At 45.2% G+C, this 14,333-nt stretch overlaps 1 protein-coding gene across 1 annotated transcript; it reads left to right on the top strand.

Moving 5' to 3' along the window:
- The first annotated feature begins 2,480 nt into the window (after window positions 1-2,480).
- Window positions 2,481-11,414, top strand: LOC149276030 (dolichyl pyrophosphate Glc1Man9GlcNAc2 alpha-1,3-glucosyltransferase-like). The gene is made up of 13 exons (XM_089503986.1): window positions 2,481-2,605; window positions 3,935-4,013; window positions 4,802-4,995; window positions 5,254-5,363; window positions 5,885-5,952; window positions 6,334-6,460; window positions 7,202-7,305; window positions 7,795-7,915; window positions 8,203-8,342; window positions 8,587-8,726; window positions 8,845-8,942; window positions 9,577-9,649; window positions 11,183-11,414. The coding sequence occupies exons 1-13, from the start codon at window positions 2,481-2,483 to the stop codon at window positions 11,412-11,414; spliced, it is 1,611 nt and encodes a 536-aa protein (XP_089360112.1).
- The last annotated feature ends 2,919 nt before the right edge of the window (window positions 11,415-14,333 follow it).

The raw sequence follows: 14,333 nt of genomic DNA, 5'->3' as shown, positions 1-14,333 counted from the left end.
GTAATATAACCCCCCAGCGCTGTATACAGTAATATAACCCCCAGCGCTGTATACAGTAATATAACCCCCAGCACTGTACACAGTAATAACCCCCAGCGCTGTATACAGTAATATAACCCCCCAGCGCTGTATACAGTAATATAACCCCCAGCACTGTATACAGTAATATAACCCCCCAGCGCTGTATACAGTAATATAACCCCCCAGCGCTGTATACAGTAATATAACCCCCAACCCTGTATACAGTAATATAACACCCAGCTCTGTATACAGTAATATAACCCCCAGTGCTGTATACAGTAATATACCCCCCAGTGCTGTATACAGTAATATAACCCCCCAGCCCTGTATACAGTAATATAACCCCCAGCCCTGTATACAGTAATATAACCCCCAGCCCTCTATACAGTAATATAACCCCCCAGCGCTGTATACAGTAATATAACCCCCAGCGCTGTATACAGTAATATAACCCCCAGCGCTGTATACAGTAATATAACCCTCCCCCAGCGCTGTATACAGTAATATAACCCTCCCCCAGCTCTGTATACAGTAATATAACCCTCCCCCAGCTCTGTATACAGTATTATAACCCCCATACATTAATGGGTTGTAATTTTTGTACCGGACTGGGAAGCAGGGCAAATGCCCCATGTACCGTTATTGCCACTTGTACCGCAGATCCGGTCCATGGCTGCACGTGATTTATCAGACATTGGCCCTAAAGCGCCTGGACTGATTTAACCCCAGTATTAGTTTAGGTTCTGTAATGATCCTCTGGTAATAATCTTCATGGAGGTCACAACGCTACCTGAAACTTAATCTTTCTAAAACTGGACTCATTATCTTTCCTCCTTCCATCTCCACCCCAGAACCTGAATTCTCTATCACCATTAACAACACGACTATCTCTCCTGCTAACCAGGCCCAATGCCTTGGGGTCATCCTTGACTCTAACCTTTCCTTCATCCTCACATTCAGTCCCTCGCCAGATCCTGCCGCTTGGACCTAAAAAACCTCTCTCTGCGCGCTCCTCACCCAAGAAGCCACAAAAACTCTGGTACATTCTATTATCATTTCCCATCTTGACTACTGCAACACTCTTCTGGTTGGCGCTCCACTGTCTCGACTCTCTCCTCTACAGTCTGCTTCCCCACTCTGTGAAATCCTCCACTGGCTCCCTATTACCTTTAGAATTACACTTAAAATCCTAGTACTAACATACAGGGCCCTTCCTTTTTTTTCTCCCTCCCTTCAGCCCGAGCAGGAAGTTGTAAGCCGCTTCCTGTTCTCTCCCTCCCGTCAGCCCGAGCAGGAAGTTGTAAGCCGCTTCCTGTTCTCTCTCTCCCGTCAGCCCGAGCAGGAAGTTGTAAGCCGCTTCCTGTTCTCTCCCTCCCGTCAGCCCGAGCAGGAAGTTGTAAGCCGCTTCCTGTTCTCTCCCTCCCGTCAGCCCGAGCAGGAAGTTGGAAGCCGCTTCCTCTTCTCTCCCTCCCGTCAGCCTGAGCAGGAAGTTGGAAGCCGCTTCCTGTTCTCTCCCTCCTTTCAGCCCGAGCAGGAAGTTGAAAGCCGCTTCCTGTTCTCTCCCCGCGTTGTTGTAGCGGACGGCGCATGAGGCTCTAGCGCTAGAGATTGTTTCCAGCCCCGCAGGTCCCTCCGTAGCGCTATTATCACAGATATCTCAGGGTGCGGGGCGATTTATACCCTGGGACGGGGCAGCAGGATGGCGGCTCCCACACACAGCACAGAAGTAATTTTTTTTATTACTACTTGAGTAAATGTAGTCTGTTCCCAAAATTAAACTATTTGCCCCAATCAACAGGACAGGACCAAAGTATATTATTTTCTAAAATTAATGGCCGCCATGCTTTCTGTTCCTGTTTCCACGGTGAGTAAATCCGCAGGACGCCCCACATCTCCCCTCATTAAACGTTTGTTCTATAGAATAACGGCGCTTCCCCACCCATCAGTCCGTCTAACGATCCCGATCCCCACCTCCGGCTAACCCCCCATCACTGTCCTGCCACCAGAGGGGGCACATGAGCCGGGGAGGGGTAGAATGTAGGCCCCCATGTTCCGCGTTACTTTTCATTGAACCGGTAAAATTGTTTTCCCGTAAACATAAATGACGGTCCCGGTATTCTGCGCCCTGATCAGGGTTATGCCTAAAGAGCAATTATGTTCAAGGTTTAAAAAGGATGTTATTATCACCATAGCAACATGGGAATGTTGCTGCTGATTGGCCCACTCCACTGGCTGCTATGGTAATAAGACCACATTCCCGGCATCGCTCCATAACCCCTGGGTCAGAATCCGTGAAGGACAGGATGAGAGGTGATTACGGTAACCGGGTAATAACCACAGCGCAGCATTAAACGGGTTTGACAGGACACGCCCCCCGACGTTACGTAGGCGGGGGGCGTTGTCACAAGCGATCGAAAACCACAACAGAAGCGCCGCGTGTAACTTCCGGGTGGAGCAAGATGGCGGCCTCCAGAGGCGGAAATGTAGGCAGCAGCTCCCGGGGTAAAACCGGCGGGGACGGTGGCTGGTTTGGGACACTCGCGGTCGGGGTGTCTCTCCTGAAATGTCTCCTGATACAGACCTAGTAAGAGCCGCTCGGAAACTGCCGGCGGGGGATGGGCTCCGGTCCCTCATACCTAAATAACGTTCACATTAGAGTTCAGTATGTAGCAGGCAAGTGACCATGGGCAATACCTGCCAAGTGTCTCAGTTTAGTCTGGCCAGTCCCCCCCTCAACTCCCTCGCTGCCCCCTCTCTCCTCCCCTGCTGCCCCCTCTATCCTCCCATAAATACAAACTGCAGGCATAATTATGGACACCAAGACGCTTTTACCACGTTAAAAACTGTAATTCTAATGATCCTCAGCCAGCATTTTGTTAGATTCTGAAGCAGAATGGATAATGGGAATTGTAGTCATGTCGTATCCCGTGACTGGTAAATGTATTATCGTTGTACCTGCGCGCGCTTTGGGTCTTGCGGGTTCCCCAGTAGAATCTGAATTGCCCCCGCTAAGGATAATAAACAAAATACTGTTTATGCTTTTTTTACCATAATTATTTTTTAATTGTATGCAGAATTATTTATTCTTCCTGGGGCACCAATCTTTTATTTTTGTATTGAGCAAAGAAAAACCTGGAACTGACCCGGAACGTAAGCCTTTTTTTTTAACATAGAAAGCTAGAATCTGCCGGTGGATCGGCCCCCATCCGGCCCCCGTCTAGTCTCCCGTTTCTCCTGCTGTAAAGACTCAAACCTTAATCAGTCGTTGGTCTCGTCTTAGATTCAGGAGCCGTATGTCTGTCCCATGCATGTTTAATACTCTTGCTGTATTACCCTCTACCACTTCTGCTGGGAGGCTGTTCCACTGATCTACCATAGATGCGATTGGAGACTTTGCTTATCCATAAGCACGTTCTCGCACACACAGACATGAGGCCGTGACTGATATAAAATGTAATCAGTGTCCACTCCGTGTTTATATCAACACATCTTTATTGGGAAAAATAAACAATGCAGTGAGCTTGGCGATGTCATTGTGACATCACCAGCCATTCACAAGATTTACAAAAGGGATCTCAACCCAAATTGTGTCGATAAACGTGCTCAAAAAAAAAGAATCTATTTTTTTCTGTTTTTGATCCATAGCACTCACAGTAGTTATTATTTGTGCGTTTCTTTGGTTTTTAAACGAAAGACCTTTTTGTCTGAGGAGGAAAAAAAAAAAATGCATCGTTTGCGTTGATTCATCAAACACAAAAAAGAGGAATCTTAATTAAACCGACGTACGGTGAAAATGGCCCAGAAATCATGCGACGCGTAGGGCTCTAAAAAGCCGCGGCAAGGAAAGGGTTAATTCTGAATAACATGTATTGTCCCTGTTTTGTAATTTTTTTTTTTGTTGTTTTTGTTTTAGTCATTCCACCGACTTCGAAGTTCACAGAAATTGGCTGGCGATCACCCACAGTCTGCCCGTTTCCCGGTGGTACTATGAGGTATGATTTTACGGGGGGGGGGCGCCATTGGGACACAGGAGTGATGGGAGTGATAAAGGGCCATTGGGACACAGGAGTGATGGGAGTGATAAAGGGCCATTGGGACACAGGAGTGATGGGAGTGATAAAGGGCCATTGGGACACAGGAGTGATGGGAGTGATAAAGGGCCATTGGAACACAGGAGTGATGGGAGTGATAAAGGGGCATTGGGACACAGGAGTGATGGGAGGGATAAAGGGCCATTGGAGCACATGAGTGATGGGAGTGATAAAGGGCCATTGGAACGCAGGAGTGATGGGAGTGATAAAGGGCCGTTGGAACACAGGAGTGATGGGAGTGATAAAGGGCCTCTGTACGCCTATGAAGAGATTCCATTAAAAATCAGCCGCTTCCAGCTACAATAGTCATTTACAGCATTAACCCCGTCTGCGCTGGATTTCGGATCCATTTCACGTTATTTTAATGGACCAAATATATTCCTAAGTCACGCCAAACTTCTGAACGGCCGTGTATATTTATAGGGAATTAAAAAACGTATTATTTATTTTGTACGCAGATATCGGGAGCATCAATTACCGGAACACAATTTCTAGCGCTTAGGGTTTAAGAGTTAAAAACGTCTAAAATATCTCTTTAAAAGAAACTTTTTTTTTTTTTCAAGTTGAACGCAGCCGACCATACAGAATGATATTGGCAATGTGCTCCCATTATCCTTAGCCAAACACAGACTGCCGGAGGATGATGAGGAATGAAGTCCTTGTTCATTCATGCCTTTGCTTGCTCCCAGGCGACGTCTGAGTGGACGCTCGACTACCCTCCGTTCTTTGCGTGGTTTGAGTGTTTACTCTCCTACGTGGCCCGGTATGTTGACCCGGAGATGCTTAAGGTGCAGAACTTGAACTACGCGAGTCAAGCTACCGTTCTCTTCCAGAGGTTCTCTGTCATCGTCGGCGACTTCCTCTTCATCTACGCAGCCAAACAGTAAGTCCTCCCCGGGTTTTGTGAGAATCCCATCCTGCCGCTTCCATCACCAAATGTTGCTTTGCTCTCTTGTGTAGAAGTAAATTTGGGGCACCTTGTCACATTAATGGAGGAAGCACAGAGAGAAAAAAAAAATAAAATAATATAGATTGTATTATAGACCACAGTGGTCCTGAAAGCTTGCACTCCATTATCCTGCCGTTGCCAAACTTGCTCTGACCTCCCGCACGTGGCCCTCGGCACATTAATCCCGTTCAGATGCTGCGGTTGCGTGGACGGGAGGAGCGATCGCAGAGACGTCCTGGAGAAGCCGCCGTTCGTTTTGGCCGCCCTGCTGCTCTGGAACTTCGGGCTGTTAATCGTGGACCGTATCCTTAAACAGATCTGTGAAAAATGTCTAGTTACGTAATAACACCGGAAAAAAAGCTTTCTCTTTCACGTTATTCTTGTCCCGAGACTCCGCAGATTAGAGAAATCGTTTGTTTCTAAAGTAATGAAACCTTCAGAGGAAAGAATAAAATAAAAGTTCTGCACGTTTTGGGCCGTTTTGGGCATGAAAACAAAGTTGCAGCTCTCAGAGCGTCAGAGCTCCACGCTGTAGACCCAAAATATAAAAGGGGACCTTGCTGACACCTCTGTGATACCCTCAGGGGGGATGACTCTCTTACGAGAGTAACTTTTCAAAAGTTGGGGGAAAAAAATCATGATTGAGGCAAAGTTTTCTGGTATTTTTTTTTCCCCTTTTTTTGTAATATTTTTATTGTTAAATTCTTATACATTTTTTTGTTCTTCAATGGAGTATAAAATCAGCAGAATAGGTTGAACGGCCCCTGTTAACCCCGTCATGTGATTCCGAATTCTGCGGTTCTGTTTCCTGACCCGATTGAAGACATTCACTTCCAGTACAATGGCCTTCTGTCCGGGATCCTGCTCCTCTCCGTCGCGCGCTCGTTTCAAGTGAGTTCGTCCGTGTCCCGATATTTACATTTTATTATGTACCAGATTCACGTTCAATCCTGACTGGGATAAAATAAATAAATAAATAATAATAAAAAAGGATTAAAAGTAGGTTTTTATTATTTTTTATTTTATTTCCTACAGGCTTTTGTGCTTCAATACAGTATAATTTATTATTTTTTTTAATTATTTTTATTTAATTAGCGTGAAATATTTCCGCAGAGGGTCTGTTAAGGAAAGGAACGTTGCGTGTGAGAAAGAATAGGAATATATAAAGAGAATGTTTGTGGTTACAGGCGTTCTTCTGTGTTTTATACGGATTGCGAGGATATCGGAATTTCTTTCTCCCCGCTAAACGTTCCGTCTTATTCCTCTTCTCAGAATCGCTACGCGGAAAGCGCCTTCCTTTTCGCCGTTCTTCTGAATTTCAAGCACATTTACCTCTACGTCGCCCCGGCGTACGGCATTTATCTGCTGCGGTGCTACTGCTTCACGGGGAATAATCCTGGTGAGTTCTGATGTCACGGATAGATCGTAAGCTCACGAGATCAGGGCCCTTTTTTTCCTTCTGTACCAGTATGTCTGTCATTTTAAATGATCTGCTAGATATATGCATCGTCCCTTATTGTAACACCGCTACGGAATCTGCTGGCGCTACATAAATAATCTAATGTTCTGCCCATACCAAAAAAAATGAGAAGTTATCTGCATTCTGCAAAATCTTTGTTTCTTCGTGATCTGAAATTCCTTGCCGCTGATTGGCTGCTTGAAGCCGTCAATCAGTGGCAGCAAGTGCTTTTCGATTAAATCAGTGGGAGTACGCCCTGTCCCTGATTGACAGCTTAAGCAGCCAATCGATGGCAGGAAGGAGCTCTGAATGAGGAGACGTTATACATGCGCGCTGGGGTCTGCACAGACCCCCGCAGACAGCGTTAAGCAGAGCCAGCGCTGGATCTGATTGTTGATGATGTAACATGCGGGGGCATTTGGCTAGGGAAAGGGGCAAATGCATTTGGGGGCATTTTGCAGAATCCCCCATGTATTTGGCAGACCACATGAAAATGTAAAGGGTCCACACGCCTGTCATATGCATTAAAGTGCAGACGATGGCTGGAGTGTCCACTTAAGGCCGTTATCCGGGCAGTGGAAGATGAAGGTTCTTTAAGCGATGATCTCGTTGCTCATATATATGATGTCATCAAACGTCACGTTTTCTTTGTAGTTTGTATATTTCCTTTTTTCCCTGCAGACGGCTCTTTACGCTGGAGAAGCCTCAGTCCCTCGCGTTTCCTCCTCCTGGCGCTTATCGTCTCCTTTGTGTTCGCCGTTTCCTTTGGACCTTTTGCATACATGGTATCTAAAACCGCTTTATTCGGCCCCCGTCTAGTCTGCTGTAAAGACTCCAACCCCGATCAGTCGTTGGTCTCGTCTTAGATTCACTGTATTACCCTCTACCACTTCTGCTGGGAGGCTGTTCCACTTATCTGCCATTTCATCAGTGTTATTCTGACCAATAAGTAACGTTAATTTGTTAAAGTGGTAGCTTATTTTATGGGCTTTTAAAGCAAACGTTACTTTAGAGTTTGGTAGAAAGCACCCCTTTTCTTACCTGGCGATGCCAACGGCCACCGTGTCCCTGGTCCTCCCCAGCCGTACAGAATGCGGTCCAAACGCGCGTTATGGATACCGATTGGGTCCAGGGACGGGGCGGACGTGAAAGGCTGATTTCCCCCAAAGGGAACAATTTTGCTACCCATACCTTTTTAATATGAGGCCTGGTTAATAATTTTCGTAGACTAATAGTAACGTTCCTATATTATTATTATATATTTTATTTTTCAGGGTCAAATCCCTCAAGTTCTGTCCCGACTCTTCCCTTTTAAAAGAGGTCTTTGCCATGCGTATTGGGCTCCGAATTTCTGGGCGTTGTACAACGTGGCAGACAAAGCGCTTTCTATTATTGGTACTAAAAATTCAATATTTTTGGAAAATATCTTTCTTTGAAATCCCGCATAATAACCTATTGAGTTCTTTCATTGGACTAAAGCCCCACATGTTACAGACCTGCATTATATATATGTGTATATAACACACACACACACACACACTCACTCACTCACTCACACTCTCTCTCTCTCTCTAAACAGTAAGGAGAGATAACACGAGTGGCACGCGGTGATATTATTTTGACCGTGTCACCTGTCCGCAGGTAACCCCCCCCCCCTCCTAAACGCTTCTGCTTTCACACAGGTGTGAGGTTTCATCTGCTTGATCCATCCGATATCCGCGCCGGTTCCATGACCGGGGGTCTGGTTCAGGAATTTGAGCACAATGTCCTCCCCTCCGTCACGCCGCTGGCGACGTTACTGTGCACCTTCCTCTCCATACTGGTAATAAAATAATAATAAAATAACATAATTTTTTTTATATTTTCTGTCTATAAATATTTAGATTTTTTTAGCAGGGCTTTACCGTATCCTCTCATTGAGTGGGGAGCAGGGATCCTGCTTTCCTGAGAGAGCACACAGCTCAGTTCTCCCGAGGCCTCCGCGCATGCGTACGTTTGTTTTTGTAGCTACCTGGCAGGTTATTGCCCCTGGCTGGGGTAACATTCACTCGTTTATCTCTTCTCAGCCGGCCGTCTTCTGCTTGTGGTTTAACCCCCGAGGTCCGCGAGGCTTCCTCCGCTGCCTGGTTGTGTGCGCGCTCGGCTCTTTCATGTTCGGTTGGCACGTGCACGAGAAAGCCATCCTCTTGGCCGTACTTCCACTAAGGTGAGAAAAGGATCGCTTTTTATTTTTGGGTCCCGTGTGTGCGATTCATGACGCTCTATCGCTCAGCTACTGAAAGTTATTTATTTTACATTTTTTTTTTTTATTATTTATTTTGCAGCATCTTGTCTGTGTTGAGTGTAAAGGATGCTGGGATATTTCTGCTTTTGGCCACCACAGGACATTACTCTCTCTTCCCCCTGCTTTTTACAGCCCAAGGTAACATCATTTACACCAATATATATATATATGTGTATGTTTCGCCCCATCATGTTTTCAGGCAGCTGCATATATTATATTATTACTGTATACAGCGCTGGGGGGTTATATTACTGTATACAGCGCTGGGGGTTATATTACTGTATACAGCGCTGGGGGGGTTATATTACTGTATACAGCGCTGGGGGGTTATATTACTGTATACAGCGCTGGGGGGTTATATTACTGTATACAGCGCTGGGGGGTTATATTACTGTATACAGCGCTGGGGGTTATATTACTGTATACAGCGCTGGGGGGTTATATTACTGTATACAGCGCTGGGGGTTATATTACTGTATACAGCGCTGGGGGTTATATTACTGTATACAGCGCTGGGGGGGTTATATTACTGTATACAGCGCTGGGGGGGTTGTATTACTGTATACAGCGCTGGGGGTATTTAACTATAATATTATCCAAGCCTAGCTCGCTGATGGAAATATTATACGGGGGGGGGCTATGCATGGAATATTAGTGAATATACCCAATAGTAGAAAATACAACCTTTAGCGGATAGGTTCCCAAATATGCAGTATCTTGCAGTAAAACAGAACGTTGTCTGTTTCTCAATTTATTCCGATTCCGTGTTTAGAACTTCCGATTAAGATTTTGCTGATGCTGATTTTCACCGCGTTCAGCGGATCCTTCCTGAAGTCCTTGTTCAGGTAAGAAGTTTAAAGAGAAACGTTGGCAATAACAGGTATTTACGGCAAATGTTTAAATTTGTTATATTTCAAAGAACTATGAATATTGCCGTTACCCTCTCACCCCTCGTACCATGGACACAGAGAGAGGACCTGGTCAGTGTAGTTCAGAAGAGCCATAATTACCTCTGACTGCCAGGTAGATGAAAGCTGGCGGGTGGAATACAGTGCATGCGCGCCACAGAAAGCTTTTCAGAACTAAGGCAGCGTGGAGGAGGGTTTGGGAGTTAAATGGGAACAATAACCGACTTATTACTAAAGAGGAAATCTTCCTAATATTTTCAGAAATTTTGCACAATTTTCTTTCTTTACACTTGTATATTTTGCCCCATTATATAACGTTTTCAGGCAGCTGCATATCAGCCGTTTGTATGATTCTCGCTCTGTTATCCGACCCCAATCTACTAAACACCCCGACTCCTTATCATACCGCCTGTGGGGAACAATAGAATGGCTCGGTCTTAATCACCCAGTCGGACTCTCTGACTAATGAAAGTCTATGGAGGAACGGACTTCATTAGCATCGCCATAAAGCATCAGCTCAATGTGGTGTTTGTGCCGGGAAAGTCACCCAAAATATCACCTGACTGACAGCAACAGCGGCTCCAGGGCTGCAGATAAAAGGGGGTTTATTGGAACAAAATGAGATCAAACCAGTCATTACTGTATACAGCGTTGGGGGGGTTATATTACTGTATACAGTGCTGGGGGGTTATATTACTGTATACAGCGCTGGGGGGTTATATTACTGTATACAGCGCTGGGGGGTTATATTACTGTATACAGCGCTGGGGGTTATATTACTGTATACAGCACTGGGGGGTTATATTACTGTATACAGCGCTGGGGGAGTTATATTACTGTATATAGCGCTGGGGGAGTTATATTACTGTATACAGCGTTGGGAGGGTTATATTACTGTATATAGCGCTGGGGGTTATATTACTGTATATAGCGCTGGGGGTATATTACTGTATACAGCGTTGGGGGGTTATATTACTGTATACAGCGCTGGGGGTTATATTACTGTATACAGCGCTGGGGGTTATATTACAGTATACAGCACTGGGGGGTTATATTACTGTATACATGGCTGGGGGTTATATTACTGTATACAGCGCTGGGGGAGTTATATTACTGTATACAGCGCTGGGGGGTTATATTACTGTATATATAGCGCTGGGAGGTTTATATTACTGTATATATAGCGCTGGGAGGTTTATATTACTGTATATATAGCGCTGGGGGGTTATATTACTGTATACAGCGCTGGGGGGTTATATTACTGTATATATAGCGCTGGGAGGTTTATATTACTGTATATATAGCGCTGGGAGGTTTATATTACTGTATATATAGCGCTGGGAGGTTTATATTACTGTATATATAGCGCTGGGGGGTTATATTACTGTAATATTATGTTCAGTTACTGGAATGACCTATACTGTGAGTCCTGTCCAGTCACCTGACTCCCCACTCTATGGTCTGTTACAGGAAGGAAGGTCCTCTACTCACTTGGCCGGAGACGCTCTATCTCTGTGGCTTGGTGCCCTTGGAGGTCTTCTGTGAGATGCTCTTCCCGCTGACGCCGTGGGGGCTCCAGCTGCCGTTTCTGCCGCTGATGCTGACCTCTGTGTATTGCGCCCTGGGGGTCTCCTACTCCTGGATCAGACTTTACATTTCCGTCTTCGCTGCGCCTTCCCCCACCAGAAAGAAAAATCTGTAGAAACTGCGACCGCCGCTATCGTTATTTCTCACAACAAAAAATCTGTAACCAAAATGTATTTTTATACAGTTTTTCACAGAAGAATCGAGGTGTCGCGTCTGTTTTTCCTTCTACCGAGCTGTCGCTGTACCTGCGCAACTCACTTGTCACAATACAAGGGAACTTAGGCATAAATAATCATTTTACTACAAAGTAGTCTTTTGTCCTGGCGGCCAATGAAATGGTCCAATCAGTGGGAATTCTAGTGGTTGCTATGGTGATAAGATCATTAGATTCCTGGTTATATTGTATCTCGTACTTTGCTTTCGGAATCTGAGCGTTCCGGTAAATCTCCTTCCGTGACGAGGGTCCGATCTTTGCCGTGGTTATTATAGGCCGAGCCGGCGTCTCAGTCCTGTTCCAAATAAAGTAAAAAGACCCAAAACCTGGTGCTGGATAAAAGGTGGAATTTCTTAGTTCCACAAGAAACGCCGGTGTGCAGCTCTGTGAATGGGGGAGGGGGGGGGCGCTCCTCCTCCTCCTCCACCACCACCGCACGTGGTGTGACCGCTTTAATATTCACGCGGCCACGGGGTGCTGCACAGATAGCAAATGGGACAATATGATATATTTGAGACAATATGAATGTGAAGGCGTTTAGAATAAGAAGCTGGTTAAGTAACCCTGTCCTCCGTTCTCTTTCGATTGCTGGCAGAGATGCCTCCCGACCAGGGGGCAACAGAAACATAGAATCCGCCGGCAAATCCCCCCCCCCGTCTACTACTGACCTTTTTACATTCACAAACATTTGCTGAGATATCACCCAATATACAAACGTTTCTAATAATAATAATAATACACAATACCGGTAATAGACCCTTAACAATTTGAGGCAGAAGAATCAAGAAAAATCATATTCTCTTTTAACCACTGGGTGGCGCTATTATCATGTATTTGCACATTTGGTCAAACTTTAGTGTTATTCGTAGTATTATAGGGGTAGTAGAAGTATTAAACACTCATATCTGGATATAGAGGCAAAGGTGATAATTGTTAACCTTATTTGCATGCGCCTACCCAGAATCCCTTGTGGTTGTGGAAGCACCATGAGATTTCTGGGGGAAAAACAAGCCTTTTGGCTTGCCTGGTGTCTGTAGATGAGTGTTTAATAATAATACTTCTACTACCCCTTAAATTTAAGTGGAAGGGTTTCCATCACCTTTACCCACCATAACTTATGTAACAGTAGTATTATAGAATTATAGTATTCTGTAGCGCCATCATATTCCGCAGTGCCATACGCTATTAGAAACGTATTAATACGGTCTTAAGCTTCTAGGGGGTTATATTACTGTATACAGCGCTGGGGGTTATATTACTGTATACAGCGCTGGGGGTTATTACTATATACAGTGCTGGGGGTTATATTACTGTATACAGCGCTGGGAAGGTTATATTACTGTATACAGCGCTGGGGGTTATATTGCTGTATACAGCGCTGGGGGTTATATTACTGTATACAGTGCTGGGGGTTATATTACTGTATACAGCGCTGGGGGGTTATATTACTGTATACAGCACTGGGGGTTATATTACTGTATACAGCGCTGGGGGTTATATTACTGTATACAGCGCTGGGGGGTTATATTACTGTATACAGCGCTGGGGGTTATATTACTGTATACAGCGCTGGGGGTTATATTACTGTATACAGTGCCGGGGGGGTTTATATTACTGTATACAGTGCTGGGGGTTATATTACTGTATACAGCGCTGGGGGTTATATTACTGTATACAGCGCTGGGGGGTTATATTACTGTATACAGCGCTGGGGGTTATATTACTGTATACAGCGCTGGGGGGTTATATTACTGTATACAGCGCTGGGGGTTATATTACTGTATACAGCGCTGGGGGTTATATTACTGTATACAGTGCCGGGGGGGTTTATATTACTGTATACAGCGCTGGGGGTTATATTACTGTATACAGTGCCGGGGGGGTTTATATTACTGTATACAGCGCTGGGGGTTATATTACTGTATACAGTGCCGGGGTGGTTTATATTACTGTATACAGCGCTGGGGGTTATATTACTGTATACAGCGCTGGGGGGTTATATTACTGTATACAGCGCTGGGGGTTATATTAGTGTATACAGCGCTGGGGGTTATATTAGTGTATACAGCGCTGGGGGTTATATTACTGTATACAGCGCTGGGGGTTATATTGCTGTATACAGCGCTGGGGGTTATATTACTGTATACAGCGCTGGGGGTTATATTGCTGTATACAGCGCTGGGGGTTATATTACTGTATACAGTGCTGGGGGTTATATTACTGTATACAGCACTGGGGGTTATATTACTGTATATACAGCGCTGGGGGTTATATTAGTGTATACAGCGCTGGGGGGTTATTAGTGTATACAGCGCTGGGGGGTTATTAGTGTATACAGCGCTGGGGGGTTATTACTGTATACAGCGCTGGGAAGGTTATATTACTGTATACAGCGCTGGGGGTTATATTACTGTATACAGCGCTGGGGGGTTATATTACTGTATACAGCGCTGGGAAGGTTATATTACTGTATACAGCACTGGGGGTTATATTGCTGTATACAGCGCTGGGGGTTATATTACTGTATACAGCGCTGGGGGTTATATTACTGTATACAGCGCTGGGGGTTATATTGCTGTATACAGCGCTGGGGGTTATATTACTGTATACAGTGCTGGGGGTTATATTACTGTATACAGCGCTGGGGGTTATATTACTGTATACAGCACTGGGGGATATATTACTGTATACAGCACTGGGGGTTATATTACTGTATACAGCGCTGGGGGTTATATTACTGTATACAGCGCTGGGGGGTTATATTACTGTATACAGCGCTGGGGGTTATATTACTGTATACAGCGCTGGGGGGTTATATTA

Source organism: Sceloporus occidentalis, unplaced genomic scaffold (assembly GCF_023333645.1).
Source record: "Sceloporus occidentalis isolate IW3139 unplaced genomic scaffold, rSceOcc1.0.p SCAF_250, whole genome shotgun sequence".
Classification (NCBI taxonomy): domain Eukaryota; kingdom Metazoa; phylum Chordata; class Lepidosauria; order Squamata; family Phrynosomatidae; genus Sceloporus; species Sceloporus occidentalis.
The sequence above is the reverse complement of the archived record's forward strand: the minus strand, read 5'-3'. Positions and strand labels throughout refer to the sequence as shown.